Source organism: Neophocaena asiaeorientalis, unplaced genomic scaffold, assembly GCF_003031525.2.
Source record: "Neophocaena asiaeorientalis asiaeorientalis breed wild unplaced genomic scaffold, Neophocaena_asiaeorientalis_V1.1 scaffold91, whole genome shotgun sequence".
Classification (NCBI taxonomy): Eukaryota; Metazoa; Chordata; class Mammalia; order Artiodactyla; family Phocoenidae; genus Neophocaena; species Neophocaena asiaeorientalis.
The window spans coordinates 13,752,254-13,764,263 of NW_020173198.1; the positions used below are offsets into that span (position 1 = coordinate 13,752,254).

Here is a 12,010-nt window from a genome sequence, read left to right on the forward strand (position 1 = left end):
AGGGACTTCCCTGGTGGTCTAGTGGTAAAGAATCCGCCTGCCAACGTGGGTTCGATCCCTTGTCAGGGAACTAGGACCCCATGTGCCATGCGGCAATTAAGCCTGTGTGCCACAACTATTGAACTCGTGTGCCTCAACTAGAGAGCCCATGTGCCGCAAACTACAGACCCTACGTGCTCTGCAGCCCGCGCCACAACTACAGAGAGAAAACCCACACGCCACAACTAGAGAGAAGCCTCCACGCCACAACGAAGACCCGACACAGCCAAATAAATAAATATTTAAAAATAAATAAATAAAAACCAAACAAATACCACGAAGTTTGGTGATGGTGTCACACCTGTGAATATACTAAAAACCAATGAGTTGTACGCTTTATTGTTGATTTTTAAATATTTATTTAATTTATTTATTTGGTTGCGCTGGATCTTAATTGCAGCTCGCGGTCTCCTTAGTTGCAGCTTGCTGGCTCCTTAGTTGTGGCATGCAAACTCTTAGTTGCAGCATGCATGTGGGATCTCGTTCCCTCACTAGGGATCGAATCCAGGCCCCCTGCACTGGGAGCATGGAGTCTTAACCACTGTGCAACCAGAGAAGTCCTGAGTTGTACCCTTTAAATAGGCAAATTGTATGGCATGCAAATTAAATCTCAATAAGCTGTTAAAAACAAACAAACCACACAAAATGAGAAAGTCTAGCCAAAATGCAGAACCAGTCAATTTACCACAGTATTTGTTGCCAATTTCAACAAAATGTTTGCTGGGTGAGGAAATCAAGCAGCAAGCAGTGTATTTTCTATTCATTATTGCTATCTGGGCTGGCATGCCCCTCTGGTTCCAAATTTCTATGAATAATTCAGAGTTGGCTACATTTAGCAAGAACAAAAACTCTGGCAGGGCAGGGAGGGATAAATTAGGAGTTTAGCGTTAACATATACACACTACTATATGTAAAATAGATAACCAATAAGGACCTACTGTAGAGCACTGGGAACTATACTCAATATTTTGTAATAACCCATAATGGAAAAGAAACTGAAAAAGAATATATATATATTCTTTTCAAGAATGGTAAAGTGGGGACTTCCCTGGTGGCACAGTGGTTAAGAATCTGCCTGCCAATGCAGGGGACACGGGTTCGAGCCCTGGTCCAGGAAGATCCCACATGCTGCGGAGCAACTAAGCCCGTGCACCACAACTCCTGAGCCCACACACCACAACTACTGAGCCTGTGCGCCTACAGCCCGTGCTCCGCAACAAGAGAAGCCACCGCATTGAGAAGCCTGCGCACCGCAACGAAGAGTAGCCCCCGCTCGCCGCAACTAGAGAAAGCCCACGCGCAGCAACGAAGACCCAATGGAGCTAAAAATAAATAAATAAATAAATTTATTTTTTAAAAAAAGAATGGGAAGGTGATCGAATTCTGGCCAATGACATGAGAGGAGATACCTCATAGAGGCCTTCTGGGAAAAGTTTCCTCATTCCTAGAAGAGGGCTGCAGGATGATATGCTCTCTCTTGCTTCTCTGGACGTGGCATCTGGAACTCTTATCTGGAGTCCTGCAGCCATCTTGGGACCAGCCTGAGGATGAAGCCAACACCCAGAGCAGCAGACAGATGGAAAGATGTAGGTCATTGGTGATGTCATTAAGCTCCCAAACAAATGGACTAAGAAGTCAGTCCTATCTTAGGGTTTATAGTTATGTAAGATAATACATTGCTCATGGTTAAATCTAGTTTGAATTGAAATTTCTGTAACTTGCTTCTGCAAGGATCCTGACACGTGTACAAGTACTGTCAGTGCAACAAAAAACTGGCAATAACCTAAAAGTCTATCAATAGGGAAATGGGTAAAAAAAAAAATGTATAAATAGATGGAGTTATTGTATAGCAGTCAAAAGATAAACACATGAAAGAGATTTTGTATACTATATGTAAATCTTAAAACAACATAGTGTATCTTTCATTGATTTGTATGTTATATGTATATAAATATGTCTTTAAATGGATTCAATGGATCACATTAAATATATGAGTGGTTGCCTTTTTTGAGGGGGTAGAATAGGACAGGGTTGGGTGTAAAGAGGTGGCCTGTGCACTGGAATTGTTCTATTTCTGATCTTAAAACATGAATCAAGATAATGTTAAAAATTGACAATCCTGGACTTCCCTGGTGGTGCAGCAGTTAAGAATCCGCCTGCCAATGCAAGGGACACGGTTTCGAGCCCTGGTCCAGGAAGATCCCACATGCCGCGGAGCGACAAAGCCCATGTGCCACAACTACTGAACCAGTGCTCTAGAGTCTGCGAGCCACAACTACTGGAGTCCGCATGCCACAACTACTGAAGCCCGCACGCCTTGAGCCCATGCTCCACAACAAGAGAAGCCACCACAATGAGAAGCCTGCACACCACAATGAAGAGTAGCCCCTGCTCAACGCAATTAGAGAAAAGCCTGTGCGCTGCAACAAAGACCCAACACAGGAAGGGAGGGACAGAGGGAGGGAGGGGGGTGGGAGGGAGGAGGGAAGGAAGGAAGGAAGAAGGATTAAAAAAAAATTGACAATCCTGACATGCACACGCTGCTATATTTAAAATGGATAACTAACATCGACCTACTTTTAGCACTGGGAACTCTGCTCAGTATTATGTAACAACCTAAATGGGAAAAGAATTTGAAAAAGGATACATGTATATGTATAACTGAATTATTCTGCTGTACACCTGAAACTAACAGAACATTGTTAATCAACTATACTCCAACACAAAATAAAAAGTGAAAAAAAAATTGACAATCCTGCGATTGTATGTAGCTATGTGAGTATTTGTGATTCTTTGCACATTCTATATTTATAAAATCCTCAAACGTGAAAAAAAATCTCCCTCCCCCAATGCTACCCCTGGCCCAAACAAATTTAATTAAGAAAGGCAGAAAAAAACCATTCTTTTGGTAAAGACTTGGGAACTGAGGCTAACGTCTGTATAATTACAAGTGGGCTCTAAGAGTTCAGAAAACATGGCTTTTTGTTAGTATGAGAGTTTTTAACCTTTTAACTTTTTATTTTGAGGTAATTAGAGGCTCATAAGAATTTGCAAAAATATTACAAAAGGTCCTATGTCCCCACTACCCAGCTTTCCCCGTGGTAACATCTTACATAACTGTAGTACACTATCAAAACAAGGAAATCGACATTGCCACAATACAATTAAGTAGATTCTATACCTTACTGGGACTTCACCTGTTTGGTTGCACTGCACAGCCTGCAGGATCTCAATTCCCCAACCAGGGTTGAACCTGGGCCACAGCAGTAAAAGCTGAAAGCGCGGAATCCTAACCATTAGACCACCAGGGAACTCCCTTTAATGTCTTTAAGTTATGAAAACAATTTGCTCATCAACGAATTAATGGATAAACAAGAAGTGGTACATCCATACAAGGGAATATTTCTCCACCATAAAAAGGAATGAAGTACTGATACATACTACAACATTTTGAAAACATTTTGCTAAGTGAAAGAAACCAGATACTAAAGGTTATATATTGTATGATTCCACTTATATGAAATGACCAGATTAGGTAAATCCTAGAGATAGAAAGGAGATTGGTGGTTTTCAGCGGCATTGGGGAGAGGAGATGGGGAGCATGTTCCCATGGGAATGGGAACCGTTACCACAACAGTTATGGGTTTCCTTATGCCATGATGAAAATGTTTTGGAACTATATAGAGGTGGTAGTTGCCCAACACTGTAAATGCACTAAATATCACTGGATTGTTCACTTTGAAATGGTCAGTTTTATGTTATTTGAATTTCATCTCAATAAAAACATTTTAAAAGCAATTTGCTTGTTGTAGGGAAGTCCAAACATAAAAGTATAAGCAAAAATTGACAATTTTTTCTTCTCCCAGCTGCTCGCCTCTCCACATCCAATCCCACCTCACAAATACACCTTCCCTTAACTGCTTAATAGGTAACAGCCCATGTTTTAAAAAGCTTTGTAACATACAGAGAGATACATATGTTTCCTTCTCTCCTGAATGTTTACTGAGCACTTTATCCATGTCAGGCAGGCAATGTTGTACCTGATGGGAAACTCCATGGTGAAGAAGACAGACTGATGGAATTAATTTTCTAGTAAGAGGTGGGCAGTAAGCATGGGAATGAATATGAATTTCAGATTGTGAAAAAATGTGAAAAACTAAAAGTAGATAAGATGGTAGAGAGTGATGTGGGTTGGCGGAGGGCCAGGGTGGCTAGGAGAGGTCTCTGAGCTGAGGACACAACATGTGAGCTGAATGACAACAAGCTAGAGAAGTGAAGATCTAGGGAAAGAGCATTCAAGGGAGAGGAAAAAAAGCCAGATATCTTTACAGAAACAGGAGTGCACTAGGTACATTGATCCACTAGGTACAATGTACACATATTAGATATCTTGCTTTTCCCCTACTTTGCCATATATTATACATGTATTTCCATGTTGGCCTCTCACTCTTTTTAATAGCTGCATGTTATTCCATAATATTGATACACCATCACTTAACCATTTCCCTGTTGATGGACATTCAGGTTGTTTCCAGTTTGGAGCTACTGCAAAAAATGCTGGAAAGAACAGCTTTTCACACTTGTGTTCATATTTCTGTAGAAAACATCTCGAGGAGTGGGACTGCTATATCAGTGTCCATTTGTGTGTGCACATTTTCACCCACTAAAAGCCCGGGACAGCTTTGACTTTTCATATCAGTCTCATGTTCAGAGGTATAAAAGATAAACTCTTAGGTTAAAAAAACAAAACAAACTACTGTGTATTTGATTAAAGGTGCTAATGCTGTGACCCTGACTTAAAGGCAGAATAACTAAGCGGGGGGCTTGGATGACCACAGAGAATGAGAGAGAGAGAGAGAGAGAGAGAGAGACTGAGAGTAGGAATGCCAGCAGGGGGGATTTGCATTGGAAGATGGGAATATCTAGGGTAAAATGGCTCAGACTTGAACAAGCATAGCTTTGCAAAGTTAAGCTGTTGTCAAGCTAACCTTGTGTGTGTATCACAGGGAATAGCAGGACGTCCTTGGAAAACTCTCTCTTAAAGTTGACAATCCTGTGTCTCAACAGCCCCAGATGAGTGTAAAAGGGCAGTATCATCCCAGACTCCCTACTGATTCCTGCATTCAAAATTTATTAAGAATGTTTTTTATGCCAGGCATTATACTGGGCATTACAAATATAAAGAAGATGAATAAAAGATTCTGACCTCAAGTTGCCCAGTCTTAACACAACAGTAATTATCAAGACATTGTAAATCAACTATACTTCAATTTAAAAAAAAAAAAGAGCTTCTCCCTTTTCTGCTTGGAACAGTGTCTCTACTCAGGCAGGTCAAAGCTTTTGAAAACAAACAGAGTGGATTCTTTCCTGAATAATTATCCTATTCAGGGACAGTTAATGACATCAACTTTTCTAAGCTGCAGTCTTAGCAGTTTCTTTGTCCCTACAAAAAGCACCAGAAGAAACTCTGCTAATTTAATTAGATGTGAAGAACTAACCTATCAGAGTGATCACCCAGTGCCCTCCGGGTGATTCCTCTTGAAGTATGGTATCTGATGACAAGAGTTGAAGAAGGACAGTGTGGTTCACCATCTGAGTCAGTTGCTTGTGTTGACACTTTCTTAGGAGCAGGTTGGGGAGAGCAAATCTTGAGTCAGAAGTCACTTTAGGCACTTTATTTCTGACACATTGTGTTTTCTTCTTCTTGTGACTCTGAGTCAATAGCAAGGCAGGTCTCCTATATATGAAAGAAGGTCTGATTTTTATATCAATCATTGGTAAATTCTCTGTAAACCTGAGGGCAATCACTTAATACCAACTTTAAAGCAGGTCACATAAGAAAGATCCAGTGGGGTCTTCAGAGAACTATATTAATAGGCTGTAAGCAGATTTTTGTATTAATCAAAGGAATAAATCCTCTGTTGTGGGGAGGAAAAAAATATCAATGTCCAGAAGATTTCAGGGAGCATGAACCACAGACCTGTCGAGAAACTTAAAGCCAGCCTTGTGATAATTGAGGTCACTGGTTTCTTTACATTTACAGGGCTCAATTTCCCAAGTGTTATGTGTTAAAGAAACAAAGCATCCATCAAATTTGCTAATTCAATATTAAACACAATTTCAAACCACTTAGGACTGGTTTTCAAAGGTAACTGACAGCTTTGTTTTTGATTTGTCTCATTAGGCTGAGTCCTCTTTTACCTTTAAAATAGATGTTTAAAATTAATACCTAGATCTAGATTTTGGACCTTAACATAAGGTTGTTAAGAAACATTCTTTCTGTGTTCCCCCCGTACTCTGTTATTTCTAGCTAACAGGTTAGTTGCACTCTGTCTAGACTTCTTGCAGAAAAATATCAACAATATGTTTTTCTCTGTCTTGGGATCCACAAGGGTGAATTAAAAGAAAACTTAACAGGTACTTTCCTACTTCGAGCAGTTGGGTCTACGTATTTATCTTTCGCTTTTTTTCTTTTCCCATGTTTACGGAACCGCAACCTGGCAGCGTGAGATGCAGTCAATCAAGTATTTCGGGAAAACCTGAGCAAATCCGACCATTCAAAAGAAAACCACTTCACCTGAAGGTGTATAACGACGCTGGACGCACAAAAATAACCCTGTCAGTTGGGTCCAGCTGGCTACATCATGGAATATGGCAAACTTCTGTTTAGTTTGCAAAGCCCTTGGCCGGGAGGAGGAAGGGACGGAAAAGTTTGAGTGAAGGCTTTAAATGACTAGTTATACAGACAGTGAGTCATTGTAAGTTTCCAGTTAATAATCCCCTCTGCCGGGGTAGAACCTGGGCCGGAGCGCTTTATAAGCCACTTTGCAGTTTTAGTGGTAATGGGTCACGGCTTTATTGTCTCTTCCACCAAATGAATACAGAAAATGAAGGACGCCCTGCGTCGCCTTTGAAATGTAGGGCAAACTCTGGCTGGGGGCGGGGAGGAGGAAGGTGGAAAGAAAGAGAACACTGTACGGAGACTGTAAGGCAGGAAACGCAGAGGGCTGGTGAAAAGAGAAAGAAGGAATTTTCAGGAGTTGAAAGCTTTTTTCTCCACCTTAGAACTGCTGTTCGTTTTCCCGCGTCCTGTGTAGAACAGGACGGAGCGGGCCACCCCCGCGAGCTGAGAGACTCACGGTCCGCCGCCCTGCGCCGAATCGCACCAGGGCTCGCTCTCACCCCTGCCCCCACCCGGTGACAGGTGGGGCCGCCGAGCTTCGACCAGACCTCCGCCTCCTCGCGCTGCATGCCGGGAGCCGGCGCCGCTTCCGGTTGCTCCCGGCCCCGAACTCCGACTCCCGTCGGCCCCCGGGAAAACCGCAGAGGCGTCGCGCGGGTCCTGTCGGAACTCGTAGTTCCGCCTTCTGCCGCGCTTCATAGGTGGGAACGGGGTTGACCGGGGCCGAGAACTACCGAGGCGAAGGTACGGGTAGCGGCGAGGGGTCAATCTGCTCCGGGCGTGGGGTTGGCGCTGAGACGGTCGGAGGTGGTTGGGGCTGGGTGGGAGGAGATCCGCTCGCACACACGAGGAGGGTTGAGCCGCTGCTGCCGTTGTCGTCGCGAGTGCGGAGTCGGGACTGGAGCTGCTGCCGCGACGACGCCGGGAATTGTGCCGCTAGCCCCCGGGCTTTCTGCCTTGCCGCTTCCCTGGGTCAGCGCGGCCTGCTCCTCCCCGGCCCATAGCCCCCGCCTCCATTTCCCGCCCTCGCTTTACCACACACACGGCCCCCCCGATCATGGATCCTGGCAGTGGTGGCGGCGGTGGTGGCGGTGGCGGCGGCGGCGGTGGGAGCAGCAGCAGCAGCGACTCAGCACCGGACTGCTGGGACCAGGCAGACATGGAAGCCCCCGGGCCAGGCTCGTGCGGCGGCGCCGGCGGTCCCTTGGCGGCGGCGGCCGAGGCCCAGCGTGAGCACCTCAGCGCGGCCTTCAGCCGGCAACTCAACGTCAACGCCAAGCCCTTCGTGCCCAACGTCCACGCCGCCGAGTTCGTGCCGTCCTTCCTGCGGGGCCCGGCCCAGTCGCCGGCACCCTCACCTGGCGTCGCCGCCAACAACCACGGAGCCGGCAGCGGCGCGGGAGGCCCTTCGGGTAAGGGGCCGGGACGCGCGGCAGCCCCGGGACGCGGGAGGTAGCCGGGCTGCGAGGGCGGGAGCAGCCGGCCTGGGGGCCGGAGCTCACCTGGGATGGGGCCCGGGATGGGGTCGAGGGCGCGCCTCGCCGGGCCGGGGACGCGTGGCCGTGGGGCCGGGCGGCACGTGGGGCGCTGACAGCGGCGCCCGCTGTACTGGGTGGGGCGGCCCCGGTCCGGGGAGGCGGACTGCGTAGGCTGACCGCGGCGGAGGGCCGGTCGGGGCGGGAGCAGGGTGCCGGGCACACCGGAGGGGCCTGGTGTCCGCTCCTCCCCCCCGGGGCCGCAGTTCCCCGCTGGAAGTGGGAACAGTATGGGACGGAGACGGGGACGGCCGTGGGTCAGTGCCACGAGGCCTAGAAGCGACGACAGATGGAGCCAGGAGGAGTCGGCCGGATGGGCGTTGAGAGAGATGAGGAGTTGGGGAGGACGACTGGTCGAGTTTTCCCCTTCACCTTGGGCCTAGGCGAGAGAGCGTCTCTCGCTGCAATTTCTATTACTGAAACTGTAATTATATTTAACAGATCTACGGCACCGAACCGTCCTGAAGGAATCCCAGGATGCATTGCAGTCTTGCGATGGGGCAGAAACTGTTGGCTATCTATAGATCTTTTTCACCTTTAGCATTTTGTAAGCTTGTGAAGTTCACAGTGTCCCAAAGTTAGAGTTCCTCACTTAACATTAAAGTGTGTAGGAGACTACGCTGGTTTGTGTGCCCTTTTTATAAGTGGGATTTGGACTCTTTTCCTTAGTTGGTGACACGTTTAGAATTTTTATTGCGTTAAAATCGTTTGCCTTATTAAGGTTGCTTGGTGTAACTCTCTCTCTGTGCTCCTGTGTCAGGAATTAGTCTGTTCAAACTTATTAGGTGTCACGCGTCATTTTGACCATAGCGAGTAGACAGGCTTTCTGTGGTTTCGAGTTAAGTTGTCTTCAAAACTCTTTGAGTATTTAGGGGCTGCTTAAGTGATGGCATGCTTTCAGGTACTGATTTTGTAGGAATGTCAAATGAGTGAACTTGATTTCTCTTTGAAGTTCTATATTGTAGCATTTCTTGGATAAGTAGACATTGTAAAAGTGCTCTAGGAGTTTAGTTTCTTCAGAGACTTTGGCTACAGTTTTCTCTCTAGAGGCAAAAAGCGTGTTTGGGGAAATGTTTTTGGGAAGTATGTCTGTGAGCACACAGTTCGGATTTGCTTGTTTTATTGACTGGTATTTCTTTTACTGTGTGAAGCCGTTGAAGTTTGCCCTTTGAATAAGGAAGCTTAGCTTTGCTTAGACCAAGTCTTTTGGGCCACATAAACTAGTTCGCTTACTAACTCCTAAAAGTGCCTCTTTCCCCAAACCTTATCATGAAGTTTGCTTTTATCCAGCCATTTTAGTTTTTGGCCCTCCCTCCTAACTCTGGAGTTGCCAGTCATCAAGGGACCATCGTCCTTAGAGCAGTGGCCTGGAATGGTGGTCATTCTTGAGTAAGTAGGCATTACCTCTTATGTAGAAGGACTGTCTTTACTTTTCCCGGTATTTGCCAATTTGCAGTTTTAATCCTTTGCTCTGTGACACTGCTAGAAATTGGAGATGTAAGAATGTATAGGAAAGTGGTTGTCCCTACCTTATGGTCCCTACATTGTGGTCGGTTTTTTCTTTTTTTAATCAGAAACTTATCTTGGTGTTACTGACTCTATCAGCTGCTTCTGCAAAATGCCAGTTAATGTTAAAACAACAGCAACAACAACAACCCATCCTCTGTAGGATGTCTGTTTGGAAAAGAATGGATTTTCTAAATTGAGGTCCAGAGTTAATGTGGCACCGTTGGATTGCATGTTCCAGCTCATTCAGGTCCATAAATTACCAGCATCAGAGCAGAGAACTATGGAAGAAGCAGGGAAAAAATTGGAAATAGCACTTAGGTTGAAATTTACAAAGGGGAAACCATAAAGTTTGCAGGTTTTTTATACTGAGGAAAGGACTGTAGGGCTAGCATGTTTTCTTCTGTTGTTAACCCATAGCTGAAATTGGTGGTGGGTGTGTTTTTAAACTAGATACCAGGGGAGCTCTTGAAGAAGTCTAGAGGTAGAGCACTAGAATGAATGACTTTTAAAATGAATGAACGACTTTTAAAATGTATGTGTCTAGTATGAATATCTGTCATTCTCTGGAAAGAGGGCTAGTTTTCTCTTTTTCTCTCTTCTTTTCTTTTTTCTTCTTTCTTTCTTTTTTTTTTTGAAATAATTTCAGTGGTGCTTTGAGCAGCAGGTAGAGGAAGATGCTTTGGCACAAAGCGTCATTCACTTTCACTGGCAGGCTGCTGGTTAATGCTTATATCCAGCTATCTTGAGTCAGAACTTGGGATTCAGTGTTGACCTTGGATCCCTTTGAAAATTTTTAATATAGGTTTCCAGATTAATGATTAAGTAGAACTCATATACGTGTAATTAAGTATAATTCACTTAAGAGCAGTTCTCTACAGATGCAAGTAAAATGGCTGAGTGATGGTCGTTTAGAGTCCCTGAAATGAATGAAAATGTAGACAAGGGTTGTGTGTGCTAGAACAAACATTTTCTGTGATCGAATGTACTTAATTTCAGTTTCAATTTGCACCAAGTTCAGTCTTGCTCTGTCTTTTTTAGTGTGAAATGAGAAACAGGTTCAGCAATGTTAATCAGGGTTACTTGGTGGCTTGGTCTGATTGGGCTGCTATAACAAAATACTGTAGACTTGGTAGCTTGTCAGCAACAGAAATCTATTGCTCACAGTTCTGAAGCCTGGAAGTCTGAGATCAGGGTGCCAGCCTGGATGGGTGAGGGCCCTCTTTCCTCTTCTGGATGACAGAATGCATACTGACTTCTTTCTGTGTCCTCACAGGGCTGAAGAGGCAAAGGAGCTCTCTGGGGCTTCTTTTAGAAAGGCACTAATCCCATTCATGAGGGCTCTGCCCTCATGACCTAAGGCCTCCCAAAGGCCCCACCTAATACCATCACTTTGGGCATTAGGATTTCAACATACGAATTTTGGGAGGAACGCAAAACATTCAGGCCATAGAATCTGGACTTTTAGACACTGCCAGAGCCTCTAAAGTAATGGTGTAGAGTTCGTAGAGTTGTTTCTGTCATCCCACCCTCAGTGCCTCTCAGAACCCTGCGGTTGTAAAATGGGTATAGAATAAAAGTAGCAGTCCCCAGTGAGCCCTTAGAGGGGCTTACGTCCCAGACGTAAGGAATTACGTGGGATTTTAAAGAGCGGTGTCCTGCTCTGTAGCGCTTGGTTTGGCTGAATGCCTTGTGGAGACGGGACTTTTTTGGATGATTGTTATGATTCACACACCATAAAATTCACCTTTTAAAAGTTCACTGGTTTTTTAGTATATTCACAAAGTTGTGCTACCGTCCACTTGGTGGATGCTTGTTGATCACTGGATTTTCCCCAAGGTGACTTCCTCAGGGCCGCCGAAGTGGTTTTTTAGTATATTCACAAAGTTGTGCTACCGTCCCCACTTGGTGGATGCTTGTTGATCACTGGATTTTCCCCAAGGTGACTTCCTCAGGGCCGCCGAGTAGAGAAGATCCAGAGTCAAAGTAATGGTTGCTTTGTCCTGAAGGGCTCTCACACTTTATGTTGAAGAACACCAGCTGACTGATAGTTAAGTTTACATAGATGATAGATATGGTTCTCCACTTGACACTTGTTTTTCTTTCCCTATGTGAGCGAAATGCCTGCAATAACAATTCTAATAGAAAGGACTTTTCAGATGGGACAGTGAGTGGGATAAGTGGGTTGAGGAGATTAGAGAAAGTATTGTTCCTGGAGTAGTGTTTCTTTTCCTACCTTGACTTACTG

The 12,010-nt window shown here is 45.1% G+C and overlaps 2 protein-coding genes across 4 annotated transcripts in view; one reads left to right on the plus strand and one right to left on the minus strand.

Annotated features, from left to right (window-relative positions):
* The window catches only part of TNFRSF17 (TNF receptor superfamily member 17), a 71,777-nt gene extending 64,406 nt beyond the window's left edge, over positions 1–7,371 (minus strand). For both annotated transcript variants that reach the window (XM_024744294.1, XM_024744293.1), the window contains exons 1-2: positions 7,100–7,371; positions 5,538–5,776 (exon numbers count right to left, since the gene is read on the minus strand). In XM_024744294.1, coding sequence (XP_024600062.1) covers positions 5,538–5,776; positions 7,100–7,290 — 430 coding nt within the window. In that variant the 5' untranslated portion in view covers positions 7,291–7,371. The remainder of the gene's footprint in view (positions 1–5,537; positions 5,777–7,099) is intronic.
* A 154-nt stretch (positions 7,372–7,525) lies between these two features.
* Positions 7,526–12,010, plus strand: part of GSPT1 (G1 to S phase transition 1) — a 32,584-nt gene continuing 28,099 nt past the window's right edge. The window contains exon 1 of one of the 2 annotated variants that reach the window (XM_024744291.1): positions 7,526–8,133. In XM_024744291.1, the coding sequence (XP_024600059.1) occupies positions 7,779–8,133 (355 nt within the window). In that variant the 5' untranslated portion in view covers positions 7,526–7,778. The remainder of the gene's footprint in view (positions 8,134–12,010) is intronic. The other variant, XM_024744292.1, reaches the window with a different exon arrangement.